The sequence below is a fragment of the Grammomys surdaster genome, unplaced genomic scaffold (genome assembly GCF_004785775.1).
Source record: "Grammomys surdaster isolate TR1022 unplaced genomic scaffold, NIH_TR_1.0 125284, whole genome shotgun sequence".
In the NCBI taxonomy this organism is placed as follows: Eukaryota; Metazoa; Chordata; class Mammalia; order Rodentia; family Muridae; genus Grammomys; species Grammomys surdaster.
The window spans coordinates 965,632-979,602 of record NW_021620163.1 but is presented as its reverse complement, the minus strand read 5'-3'; the positions used below and the strand labels follow the sequence as shown (position 1 = coordinate 979,602).

The following is a 13,971-nucleotide window of genomic DNA, read 5'->3' as shown; positions in this document are numbered from 1 at the left end:
CTTTTAGGGTAGTCTTTTTGTGAACACCATCTCATCATCTGTTCTTCAAATAACACTCAGCCTTTACCACACAAAACACAAAAGTTAAATAACAAGTATAATTAAGGTCGAAATTTTAACAACTCACAGGAGTTCTGTGACTGTTCAAAACAGGAACTAAAATGAAAAGTAATGACAACGTGAATTTTAAGAGTTTATTTTGATGGATAGTTCTATTATCTATAAGTCTCTTTATTGTCACTTGGGAATGAAAACTAGTTGAATAGGACATTGTTTGAACGAATGCATTAACATGAGCAAATACTTACTTTATGACTGCCCCCTCAAAAAATCACATTTCCTATTTTACATCACATAGAAATTTGTTTACATGTACACTGAAATGTAAAGAAAATTGATCAGATTACCATTACTTGGGGTTAAATAAATAACATTTGATACATTTTGTATTATGACACTGCTCAGTAAGAAAAATGAATGAACTCTCATCAAATATAAAGATTTAGATTTCTGAAATCTCATAGAACAAAAGGCCAGACACTAGTTCTAGTGGATTTAAATTGAAAAATTTAATCCAATATCATTTATTTTTAAAGCACATGGAGTAACCTGTCATAATACATCTCATTGAAATGGTTGTTGAATTTTGTTTTCAAATTTGGTTTTAGTGGAGAAATAGTGGCATTTACAGAAATATATTGTTAGTTAATATATACATATAAAACATATAAATACTAACATGTAAAATATTTAAAATATCCATATACATTTGTGTTTTCTAAACACAAACACTACTTATTAGATTGTAGGATTTCACGTTGACATTTAATCTTCTCAAATTTCTTTACAAAACCAACATTGAGGTTATGTGTGTAAAGTTAAACAATGTAAAACTATGATTCATAAATACATAGATAAAAGGGAGATGTGGAACATGTATGTCAGGTGGAGGAACAGGAGAACTGTGAAGCAGGGAGAGAGAGAGAGAGAGAGAGAGAGAGAGAGAGAGAGAGAGAGAGAGAGAGAGAATGAATGGTGGAAGAATATCACAAAGATGGATTATAACAATGTATGTGATTTAAAAGATTAAAACATTCCAGAGCTCGTGAAACTTCCATACTATATTCATGTTACTGAAATACACTAGTTTTCCAAAAGATCTGAGTTCCCAAGTTCAAACACAATATTTCCTATGTTCATGTCTAGGCAGATTTGACTGATTTTCCTTGGGTACAAGCAGTGTCCTTTGAACTCACTTGACAATAAATTTTGATTCAGTAACAAATATTTTTATGAAGTCAGGACATTATTATACCAAGATATAGTAGATGGCATTAAAATTGTCATAGAAATCAGTTGTGAAATATATACAATCATAGAAGTTTAAATTATAGGATGTTAACTCTTTAGATAGGCAACAGAAAGCTCCATAGTAGCAATAACATAATAGAGACAGTCTTAGCTGGGTTTCAGAAGAAACATGAAGATTCCTAAGTATTATGTTATTTAAACTCGTGTTCCTTGAACATCATTTTTTTTTTGTACACGTCATTCACAAACAGGCAAGTGACACTTTAAGAGGAACCAGATGGTGTTAATATACATGATAACAGAAAACTTTTTAAAAACATAAATCAACAACAGATTTTTTAAAAATGATGTTTCATACCCACTTTATATCTATAAACTGAGGTAATTAATTAATTTTGGCCCCATTTCCAAGACTTTGTTCTGGAATGCATTTTAGGAAGACAATTTGTTTCTTTTTTATGTTTGCCTTTGTAAATATATATACATGTACCATGTTTGTATTTTATATCGTAAAAATGTATGCTTCATTTTCTCAAAAAGTTTTCTTGCTAGTTAGATAGAAAACCTGGTACTAATCTAGACAGGGTTTGAAATCTTTGTTAAAAGTTGAAGCCATGACCTTGGTCATGTTAAACTGGTACCATAACACAGAGCTACACACGTGAACATAACACTGAGCTACACACAACAGTTAACTTTCCTAGAAAAAGAGTCTTATATGCTTGGGAATCACCATGTCAGTATGAAATTCCACATGCTGAACTATATAACTATAATGGTCTATTTATAAATAACTAATTAGTAAGAATACATGATCAGGCACAGGGCTGATGATAATCATATCGATTCAGTCAAGTTTTGAACTCTTAAGCAACCAGAGATTCTTCCATGAATGCATCAATAGTCTTTACATATTCTCAGTCTTCCAGTATTTGTACTATTACTTTTATTTGTATTTCAAAAACATATTACATAAAGAAAAAGAAATTATTCCTTGAGGCAGATACAGATTCAAATGTCTATCTTATTTACATAATAGATTTTGGCCATCAACCATGCTCATGGATATAAACTCTTAGAGAGTGAAGGTAAACATTGTAGGCTATCATGTGCAATATTCAAGAGAATGTCTACTACCATATCTAACCACATATGAAGGATGAAGCCATTAGTGTTTAAAGAAAAGATGATAATATTCATATCATCATGTGACTATTATCAAGCACAGACTTGTCGCAAAACCTGGCCTCTTAAAATCTATCTATCAAGTTGGTCATAATCAACCTATAACTGCTAGCTTCAGAGTCCAAATACAAATTTGTACAGCATCTAACTGAAGCTAGTTTTCTTTTGCCACCTTCAGTCCTGTGCATAAGATTTTATGTGGTGATCTATGCAATCCATCTAATATCCCTCCTGAGGTATTAACTACAATGTTATCTAAATCTCAGGCTTTACAAAACAAACTTGAGTAATGAAGTCTAAAGCAGTATATTTTATATTAGCCTAAGGGGCAGGTTAGAATGCCACAATTACCTACAAAAAATCATGATCTATTAGGCAATTCAAAGAATATTTACTCCTGACTATTCAAGCTGAACTATTTACTGCATTCAATATCAAATTGTTAACCTCTGCATTTTCCAGGTCTCTATTATATTATAGATCTATTTGGGAAAATTATTCCTTATAAAATATTGTCTAAATCAGTGAATAGAAATCTAGTATTGAATCAAAAGTTGCCAAAAATTTTTAGTATCACGATTTTTCCATTTAATTTATCCTCTCTATTTAACATCATAGTTGGCTTACTTCTTTTCTGTTATTCCTGCAAAACACTTAGCATTTGTCCCTAAAAACAACCAAATAAACCATCATCTACCACTGTTTCATTCCGGTTCCTGTCTGTACCCTCATTGCCACAAATGCCCCTGATAATTTTATCACCATAATTAGAGATTAATTGATTTTTAAAGTCTACTTGATCACTAAAAACATACATCTTAATGAAGAACAGAAGCTATACAACATATACAAATATTCATACAATCTGTACACTATTGTTTATAAAAATGTTGGGTAATATCTTACTAAGTATATCTGCATCGAAAGGCCCATTCATACGAATTAAGTGAGACGACTACAAGAGGAAAATTTACTGTTGTGTATATAAAAGTTGTACAAATTAAACTAAAAGTAACCAATAGTAAACTGACATTTATTTCATTAAAAAACCACTCAGGTTGTACACTAAGGCAGACACTGTCATCAATAACATGGGATCAGTTGGTGAACAGGAATGAATATCTATGGAAGTAGGAGAGGACACAGCACATAACTAGCAAGATAGAAAGAGCAGACAAGATAAAGCATCAAAAAAGAAGTAATGAATATTTCTTACATCCATCATTCAGTTAAAATTTAAAACACAAATTGTCTTTGGTAATTAAACCAAAGTGTGTTTAGAAAAAAGGTTAATATTTGAAGAATTAAATTTTTTCTATCTGAAGAAATAAACTATAATGAATTTATATTACTTGTAATTCAACAGGAAAGGAGAAAATATATGAAGCAATTTCTTTATACTAAGGTGATTATTATGATGCAACAAACCACCTGCTCTACTGCATGGTCACAGACTGAGTGAAAAATAAGAAAGACACAAAGATGAACTTATTGTGAAGTGTGGTGAATCTGGGAAGAGTTTAGAGGAGTAAGTAAATCTGATACAACTCCATTATAATATATTCTCATAGGAATAATAAAAGATTTATTTGCTACTGAGAATTGTGAGAAAAAAGTTAACATGAATGTACATGAAATTAACTGAAAAGACAATCTTACATGAAATAAGTACCAAACATAGCAACTTTTAAAAATAAAATGATAGAAATAACAGAGAAGATGCCCAGTTTCAGTGTCAGACACTGGACTTTCTTTCTTTAATGGAACCTCATTATACATAATGTTGGGGAAGTAGAACATTCTTTAAATAAATAAAACTGACTTTTCCAAATTTTAGAAAGAAAAACTAAAGAAATTTGCTAAAGTTGTGAAGCCCATCTTTACTTACCTAAGAAAATGATTTTTTGCTAATAATTTTTCTAAAGGCAAACTTGACGTCTTTGTTTCTGAGACTGTATATCAAGGGGTTAAGCATGGGTATAATCAATGTATAGAACACAGAGGCCATTTTGTCAATATCCATTGAATGTCCTGTACTAGGACGCAAATAAATGAAAATCAGGGTGCCATGATAAATGGTGACTACTGTCAGGTGAGAAGCACAAGTAGAGAACCCTTTCTTTCGTCCCTCTGCAGAACCTGTTTTAAGAATGGCCACTATAATATAGATATAGGATAGGAGAACAGCAAGAAGAGAGATAGCTTCCACCAAACTCGCAAATACCACCAATATTATATCATGTGTGTAGGTATCAGAGCAGGACAGAGAGAAGAGTGGAGAGATATCACAAAAGAAATGGTTAATTTCTTTGGAACAGAATGACAACTGGAATGTATTAGTAGTGTGGATTATTGAACTCATAGTTCCACCCAAGAATGCTCCAAATGCTAGCTGAGTACAGACTCTCTTGGACATAATTACAGTATAGAGCAGGGGGTTACAGATTGCAATGTACCTGTCATAAGCCATGGCAGCCAAAAGGAAAGATTCTGTGTCAACCAGAGAGCAGAAAAAATATAACTGTGCAGCACAGCCATTGTAAGAAATCACCTTCTTGTCAGAAATCAGGTCCACAAGTAATTTGGGGGCAATGACAGAAGAATAGCATGCATCTATGAAGGACAGAACACAGAGGAAAAAGTACATGGGAATGTGTAAATTAGAACTGAGTGTGATCAGTAAGATCATCCCAATATTCCCCATCAGAGTAATGGAGTAGATGGAGAAAAACACAGCAAATAGAAGATTCTGGAGCTCTGGATGATCACTGAATCCCAGGAGAAAGAATTCAGTCTTCATAGTGCTGTTCTCCAGACTCATTATTTGTAGATATTTTGATTTCTGCAACCCAGATAGAATAAAAATGTAATAAACTAAATTTAAAAATCAAGGGAAAAGTGATTCATCATCTTCCTCATTCTCATAGAGTAAAAATAATGGCATATTAAATTAATAAATTTTCAATATTAATGCTAAATTGGAATTTATAATGTCTTCTTAACATTTTCATGCTTCATATTCATAATCACAATGTAGTTTTCTCTGAATATGGATGACACTTCACTTTTAATTTCATTGGTTCTTTATCATCATTGTCAAAGGGTTACTCACTTTGTAGTTTTACAGCTGTGAACCAATTTGTTAGTTTCTAGTATTTTTCTCATCAATTGCTAAAGTAGATAAAAGATCTCAGTTCCAGAAGAATCTTTGCCAGCAAAGGTGTTGAAGGATTGGTTTTCACTTTATGATGTGGTTTTCAGGTGAGGAACAAAGGATGTGCTCAGAGTTCTTTAACTACCATGAATAACACACAATAAAAATAAAACAAAATAAAGACTAGGAGTCATTCTTCAGTATTTGTTCTGTTCCTCAGAAGCTAAGGAACATTCAGGAGGACAAACATCTACCATGTCTGAGGTTGATCTATAATATGAGAATGATTAAAGGGGACCAATAAACTTATACCTAATTATTCAGAGTTCTACAAACTAAATATCACACTTTTGTCATTAATTTTCTTTGAACATTATGATCTTTCCTGCAGGATTATTACATGCTTTTTTATATGTAGTTAATGATATCATTAAGTTAAGATAAGGAGAAACAAATGTGTTTTACAAATTAAATTCACACCAATTGCTCTTTAAATCTGTCCTCTTTTTGTTCTTTCATTTGCTTATTAGCATTGTTGTTTTGAAGCTGTGTCTCATTGTTTAGACTTGGTTGGCCTGGTGGTCACTAAAAGACCAGACTGACCTCACCTCTATCTCATAGAATTCCACCTGCATCAGTCGTCTAAGGACTAGATTAAAGGTGTGCTCCATCATGTCTGACTCTGTTTAATTTATTTAGTTAATAGCTAATAAACACTATGTAGTGTTCATATTTAGATATTGTCTCAGGGTCTAATAATATGAATTGATGTCTTAAAAATATACAAATATTTACCAAATAATTTATTTTCTTTCATTCACTTCCTTCTTCATTGTTGTGAGCCACAGTACACTTTATTTGTACTAGATTTATTGCTAGGTTTTTGTTGACCTCACTAAGAGGATGAAGAACGTACTTGACTGTAATCATGTTCAATGTCAATCTCCAGCTTTCTAGATGGTGATTGTGAGAAATGAACCACTGCAGTCCCATCCAGTGTCAATATCTTAGGACTGTGATAAGAATACTCACCAGACAACTACCTTTTTTCATTCACCTCCTTCTTTCTTGTTGTGGCGGCACAGTTTACTTTTCAACAGAAACCATGTGTAACACTTAAACGAAAAATATAAATCCATTATAGCAATACTCTTTTTCCATTTTGACACACCTTCTGTGTTCTTCAAGGAAAGTACACCTCTCTTAAAAATGTCGGGTTCCTAGGAAAAGCAGGACATTTTATGGTTTCTTTTTAGGACTTTAATATCATGTGTGCTTCTAGGAACCAAAGCACTAGTATCCAAATTCCCATGAGAAAATAAGTAAGCAATTATACAGTTTCACGAAGGAATTCATTAAGCATAAAACGCAGTGATGCAACAAATGTTTGTCTTATTACAAATGCCTCAAAGATAATCACTTTGACTTTCCAAATAATGGACTATGTAAAACTTAATAGTAGTTTTTAGCTCCCTCATTTCTATAACCACAATAATTTTTCAAACAACAATAAGCACATTATGTTTAATAAAGTAGTAGAATGGGTTGAAATAGCATATTTATTTATAGCTAAATACATCAATAATAATTGTAAAAAGTAAAATGACTATAGTTACATTCTTTATAATTAGACTTTGAAAACTAAAACTGTTGAAGGATAACACACTATGAATGTAATATATTTATATCTATACTGAACTGAAATTCTAACTACCTAAGGCAACACTACTTTCTAAAGTCTTCTTTCAGTAAACACCAGTATACTTTGTGAATATTTTGTTTTAGTTCCTCTTCTGGTTAGAAAACCGAGAACATGAGAATAATTTTATTAATAAATTTATCAAGTGTGGAATAGTGACAGATGGAAATACAGCATCTAATCATAAGAGTATGTAGTGATAGAGAAAGTAAAATACTATGGTTAATAGTGTGTGTATCATGATACTTTAGTTTATGAATTTGTTCACTTAATTACATCTGGTAAATGTGAATTAAATGGAAGGAACATTTTACAAAACCATATAGGTGTTCAAGTTCAACTATACATGTATAAAAGTAGATGAAACCAAATTGATTACCTATAGTTCCATATCTTTGAAATGTTTCACCTAAATCTTTAAATATTACTCATTAGAAATGTATCATAAACTATTCAAGACAGAAGTGATTTGTGTGGTAGCCTGAACTGACCTTTCCATCTTAGAATTCTAAAGAAAACAAAGGTAGACAAAGATTCCACTGCTCTGTTGATTCTTGCCTGTCCACTTCAATAATTAACTTTCTCTGTCACTCCTAAATTCTATATATAACAATTTTCCCATACTTACAGGAGAGGGATCTATGGAACTGTAGCAATAAGATGTCATCAGTTATCATAAATGAAAGATGTAGGTATGTTTCTAGGCCTCACATAATACTACACAGAATGGTAGATTTGAAGTTTAAAGAAAGGCCTGATGCTGAATGTAATATATTGAGTTGGTACCCTCAGATCAAGATCCCACTCAGATCATCCTACAACACCAGAAAGGAAAAGATCTGAAGAATTTCCTAGGCCTACAGAACAACAAAAGCAAAAATAATGTTTTGGAAATGTAATTCAAGGATGGATCCAGATTCCTTCCCCAGCAGGCAGCAGAACTTGGAAGCTTCAGTTCTGGGTTTATCAAGGATGCAGGAGTAAAGATGTTGTGGAATATTCCTAAAAAATGAAGGAAACCCGCAGAGGCTATGGCGGTGGTACGGGAGTCTCTGCATGGAGGCCCAGAAGGCCATTGTGTGAAATTGTGAAAGTGAAGCATGAATTATGTTGGAGTCCTCAGTGTGATACAAACATAAGAGCTATAAGGACACCCGAAAAAGAAAGCTGCAGACGAACTGTGGAAACAGCCCAGGTGAGAGAAGAATATTGCAGTGAACACAACTGAAAGGAGTCAGGGATCCAAGAGACAGTTAAGTCTGGATTTGAACTTTGAGCTGCTAGGTTTTAGTCTTGCTTTGTTCCACTGTCTTGCTAGCATTTCCTCACTAAATTCCCTTCCTCTCTTGTAGCACAGTAATTGATATTCTACGCCCACATATACATCATATACATATACACAATACGTACACACACACACACACACACACACACACACATATATATATACACACACATATATATATATATATATGTGTGTATATATATATATATATATAAAATTTGTATTATGTAACTTTTCCTTCTGCAAAAGGCTACAGTTAATAAAGTGTTTTGGCTCTAAGAAGAGACTTTGGACTTTGAACTTTGAAACAGCATTGATACTAAAATACTATGGGGACTTTTGAAATTGGATCGAACATTAGTGTATGACAATGAGCCTATTAGAGCTTGGCAGCAGAATGTGGTGTTTTGAATGAGAATGGTCCTGAAAGGCTCATAAATTTGAGTCTTTGGTACTCAGATGATGTGGTGAAAAATTTTAGGAAGGACTAGAACATATAGCCTTGTTAGAGAAGGCACGGAGGTGGACATTAAGGTTTCAAGCAGCATGTTGGGTTGATCTCCGCATCATTTTGACTTCTGCTTGTACCTCAAATCTACGCTCTCAGATATTGCTCCAGTATAACTGTCTACCTGATGCCATGCTTCCCACCAGAATGATCAAAGAGTAGCCCAAGTTAAATGATTTTTTCTATAAGTTGCACTGGCATGGTGTCTCCTCACAGCAATAGGACAGTAACTAAGACAGCAACATGGTGAACACAAAGATACACAGATTTGCTATGTTGTATGAGTGATAATACTCAATGACCCTCAAAGTTCTGTTCCAGTGATCATATCAGTCTCTGAAACTTTTACTTTCCATCAATTCTTCAGTCTGTAAGAATTATCTGAGCTAGGCACCTGTGTTAGCTCCATTACCATTGTAAACACCAAGAATAATGTAACTTACAAAATGAATACATTATTATATATTCATTATTATTAATTACATTATTATATAATTATAATCATATTATATTAATATAATAATTATAATCATATTATATTAATTATTATTAATATATTATTATTATATTGGTTTATAGTTCTAGAAGAAGATTCAATAATGTCATGGCAGAAGGTAGACACAGAAGAATGCTGAAATATCATGTCTTCAAAGGCAAACACTAAGCAAATATAACAATCTAGATGTGGAACAAAGCTATAAACTCTTAAGGCCTTTCTAGTATAATGTATATCCTTTCTCAAGGTCATAAATTCTAAAAGTTCCATCACTTACACCCTAAAAAACACAAAAAAGTGCATGTATAAATATCAGAGCTTATGAGAAACATTTCTGATTTAAAACACCACCCAACCTAGTGCAAAGATAAAGGCATTTAACATTGAATTCTTCCTCAGTAGACATCAATCTTCTCTTAAAAAGAATTGGTTACTGTAGATTATTTATAAAGTCATTCCCAGTTGCTGCTTTTCTGCTAGCCATATCTATGACTCTGCTGTCATATAAATATATTCCAACTGTAGACCAAACTTTTTATTGAATAATTATAAAAATGACATGAAAATCGGTCTGTGAACAGAGACCATGCTATACTTTCAACCAGCATGGTCAGAAATGACAATGACAATAGTATCAATGAAAGTGTGTGAGCAGTGGATGATCCTCAGTAGATGTCCTTCTATCCCCATAAATGATTACTATATGCACTGGAGATGTTAAATAGGAATTATTGTTCAGTAAAGTGAAGTTCACATATTAGAACCATATGCTGACTCACCTAAAGAAATACAAAAGTGAAATTAATGATGTTAATTCGCATGTATAGATTTATCACACAATGATCTTATACATTGTTAATGGAATCTAAAATTGGTACTGGACTCTGAAACTATTTGACAGTATGTATACTTGAAATAAAATGAGTAAATCTTCTTTATCATTCAAAACTAACTTTTCAGACAACAACCCATTGAAATAGTGGTTTGTATTTCAATTCAGGTTATGGAAGATGAAATTTTTGGTTTTGTTTTCTTCTTCTTAATACTCACCAAAAAAGGTAGAAAGGGCCGGGCGGTGGTGGCGCACGCCTTTAATCCCAGCACTTGGGAGGCAGAGGCAGGCGGATTTCTGAGTTCGAGGCCAGCCTGGTCTACAGAGTGAGTTCCAGGGCAGCCAGGGCTGCACAGAGAAACCCTGTCTCGAAAAAACAAAAAACAAAAAAAAAAAAAACAAAAACAAAACAAAACAAAACAAAAAAGGTAGAAAGAATATAAGACCCTGTGTTTGATGGTAAAACTATGCCAGGAAGCTTGGTAAGGTAGAGCAGACTGAGACCCAGAGACTCGATCGGCACACACCTGAGACTTTGGAGACTCCCTGCTCACTGCTAGATTCCTGGTCTGGAAGACATGCCATACTCCTCACATAAGAAAATGTGACCTGTGGTCACCTAGGCATAGAACAGAGTTCTCCATGCTCATGAGGTACCTAGAGGCCTGGAGGACTTAGCCAATAAGCTTTTCTTCCCAGACATTCCTGCCTGCAAAGATATGTAATCTCAGGTCCACTCTGAGAAGGGAATATAGTACATTTATGCATCCATTTTCTATCACAACCAACCAATAAACTGTTTAGAACCATGGACTGTCTCTTTTATCAAGAATCACCATGGAGAGCCATGGAGAAGACATTTGCCTACAGAGCTGCAACCTAGTCTTCCATAGAAGGCCTCTCTGTGCTCCCAGCCATAACCACCAACAAGCCTGTCATAGCCAACCTAAGGACAGTCACTTTTGGGACAATCTGGAGCTCCCTGTTTGCTTGGTCCTAAGCTAGACATGGTTCCCAGCATGCAGCACCCCCCGAGTCATCACCTGGATGTCCAAGAGTCTGAGAACCAATGGCCTCGGCCTCATTGCTGGCCTGGGGACTCCAGAACCAGCTCTGGCTTTCTTACATCACTGAATGTGCTTTACCACCCCGGAAATGTATCTTGGTGCTTCCCTACAGCCATGGATAAGCACAGTCAAACTTCCCGCACTCATCCTTTTCAAGAGGCCATGCCATGTGGCAGGGTGGACTTGAACTGACAACCCTGAATCTAGGGAGGAGTCCATTAAATATTCTTTTATATATGATGTTTCCATTTTCAGATTAATGAAAACAGGAAAGGACGTGACTGCTCCTAGCTATAGTAGAAGAGAAAGTGTATTGTACGTAAAAAGAGAGCATAGTCAGAGGAAGAGACATTTTGGAATATGACCATACTGAGTTGGGACATAATGGGAGACAAGGAGAGGAAGAGAAGGGAAAGAGGAGAACAAGGTGCAGCAGCCAAGAGGGTAATAGTACAAAAAAGGGGTAGGTAACCAAACTGGAAGGATTTTATAGAAAAAATATCTAGGAAAAAGGGTAGCTCATCCACTCAGTTGGAGAGTTGAAGGTAGAGGTTAGGTTATGATAGCCACACCCTGTAACAAGTTAAAGACAAAGTAGTTCTGGGAGAACCAGGTGGCCAGATATGTTTTGATATGTTCAATAGACACCTCAGCCACTTGTTCTAGAGTTTGAGACTACACAGGATAAAATCACTATAAAATATTTAATATTAACGTTTGACCTAATCTTTGTAGGTTATAATCTATTAAAAATATCCCCTTTTTTCAGTAAAATGCTCTGGACACATTTACAAAAATTAGCCAGACAAAGATAAATTAATTTTTATATTTTCAATTTGATCAATGTAAATGTGTATGTGTATCATATTCTACAAGATAACTATCAACTTTCCTTCATTAATGAGGTAAAGGGAAGGTTTGATATTGTTGAAGCCTTTTCTCTCAACATAGGTGAAGCCATTTTGTTCCATGCCTATCAGTTGTTTCATATTGTTATTGACACAGAAGAGTAGTTTGACTCAGAGATGGGTCGAGCTGACCAGATACTCTGCTATGTTCTGTTTGTTCTGAGGTTTGTTAGTCTTAAGAAATTTTACAACCATAAGTTCCACTTAGGATCAATCAAATTAAAGGTTGATGTGAACTATCTTGTCTAAGCCAGCTTGAGTCAGAGCTAATCACCCTGCAGCTTTTCCTGTACCTGAGAATGAGATCCCTGTGGCTTTGCATTTTAGACTTTATGAGCTGACCCTGAGAGACATTTGAGGTGGCAGTTGGCTCTGGAGCCTGATCTGCTGCTGTGATTGATAAGTCTTTGGGTATGTATTTAATAAACCAACCTTGTGTGACTGAGATCAGTATCGGAATGGTTTTTGTAATGATTTGCAGACCACAATAAATAGCATGCCTTCAAATTTTATTGACTCAACAGATAATTTCAGAGATATTCAGCATTTTAACTATACTTAAGTTTCCAGGTCATAAAATAAAGCAACTCTACCTGGTGAGAGTTGTTAATTTTTCACTAAGAAAAATTTGTAATTTTGATGCAGGCCAGATATGGGTTCTTTTTTTGGGTCTTTGTCTTATTAAAATAATTTAAGAATTAGTTCTAACACAACCTCATGATCAATTTTATGGAACATTAAAGGAAAAATACAAATGACAACAAACAAAACAAAACAAACAAACAAAAAACAGGACAAACAAGTTGTTACTCCCAATAGATGTCTGGAGGAAGAAAATGTAGGAGAGAAAGACATAATAACTTTCAAGTCAGTGTCAAGGTCAGACACTTAATCAAAAAGCAGTGAAAGATGACAGGGGAACTTCACAGAAAAGGTAAAGAAGCCCAATGAATCACAAAAGACATAATTAGGTTTTGACCAGAATCAGAGAGCAAAGGACAAAAAACGGGGGGGGGGGAGGATAAGTTACTGTTCTCTGACTGAGCCCCAAGGTGAAAGATCCAGAGAACCTTCACCTTGGAGGTGTGACTGTGCTGTGTTCAGACATAGAGGGAATCTGAGAAGAAAATGTACAGTATCTTGCTAACATATTATTTATTCCTTATGTTGCTTTAATAGGATTTATGGTGAATCTGCCCTCCTAGGAGGTGATCTTTTGGTAAGGTAATTAATCCAGCGTAATTGGAACATTAGGGTCTCCAACTAGGCCAAAGATTCTTATTTTTATTTTTTCCCATCTCTCTCTCTCTCTCTCTCTCTCTCTCTCTTTCTCTCTCTCTCTCTCTCTCTCTCCATATATATATATATTGTGTGTGTGGGTGTGTGTGTGTGTGTGTGTCCACTTTACATCTTGAATCTAGCCCTACATCATTTCTCTACTCCCAGTCCCATCCTCATAACTCATTCCCCCCCCCCATTTTTCCTTCCCCTACTCCTTTGAAAACTCCAACAATATCCGTGGAGAC

General features: G+C 34.4%; 1 protein-coding gene across 1 annotated transcript; it reads right to left on the bottom strand.

Annotated features, from left to right (window-relative positions):
- Window positions 1-4,382: 4,382 nt before the first annotated feature.
- Window positions 4,383-5,338, bottom strand: LOC114637433 (olfactory receptor 5I1-like). The gene has a single exon (XM_028785655.1). It carries the CDS (start codon window positions 5,315-5,317, stop codon window positions 4,385-4,387), a length of 933 nt encoding a protein of 310 aa, XP_028641488.1. The 5' UTR covers window positions 5,318-5,338; the 3' UTR covers window positions 4,383-4,384.
- Window positions 5,339-13,971: the final 8,633 nt, after the last annotated feature.

Bases quoted from the DNA above. Each gene is read 5' to 3' on its own strand.
- LOC114637433 (XM_028785655.1), bottom strand. From the start codon at position 5,317: ATGAGTCTGGAGAACAGCACTATGAAGACTGAATTCTTTCTCCTGGGA.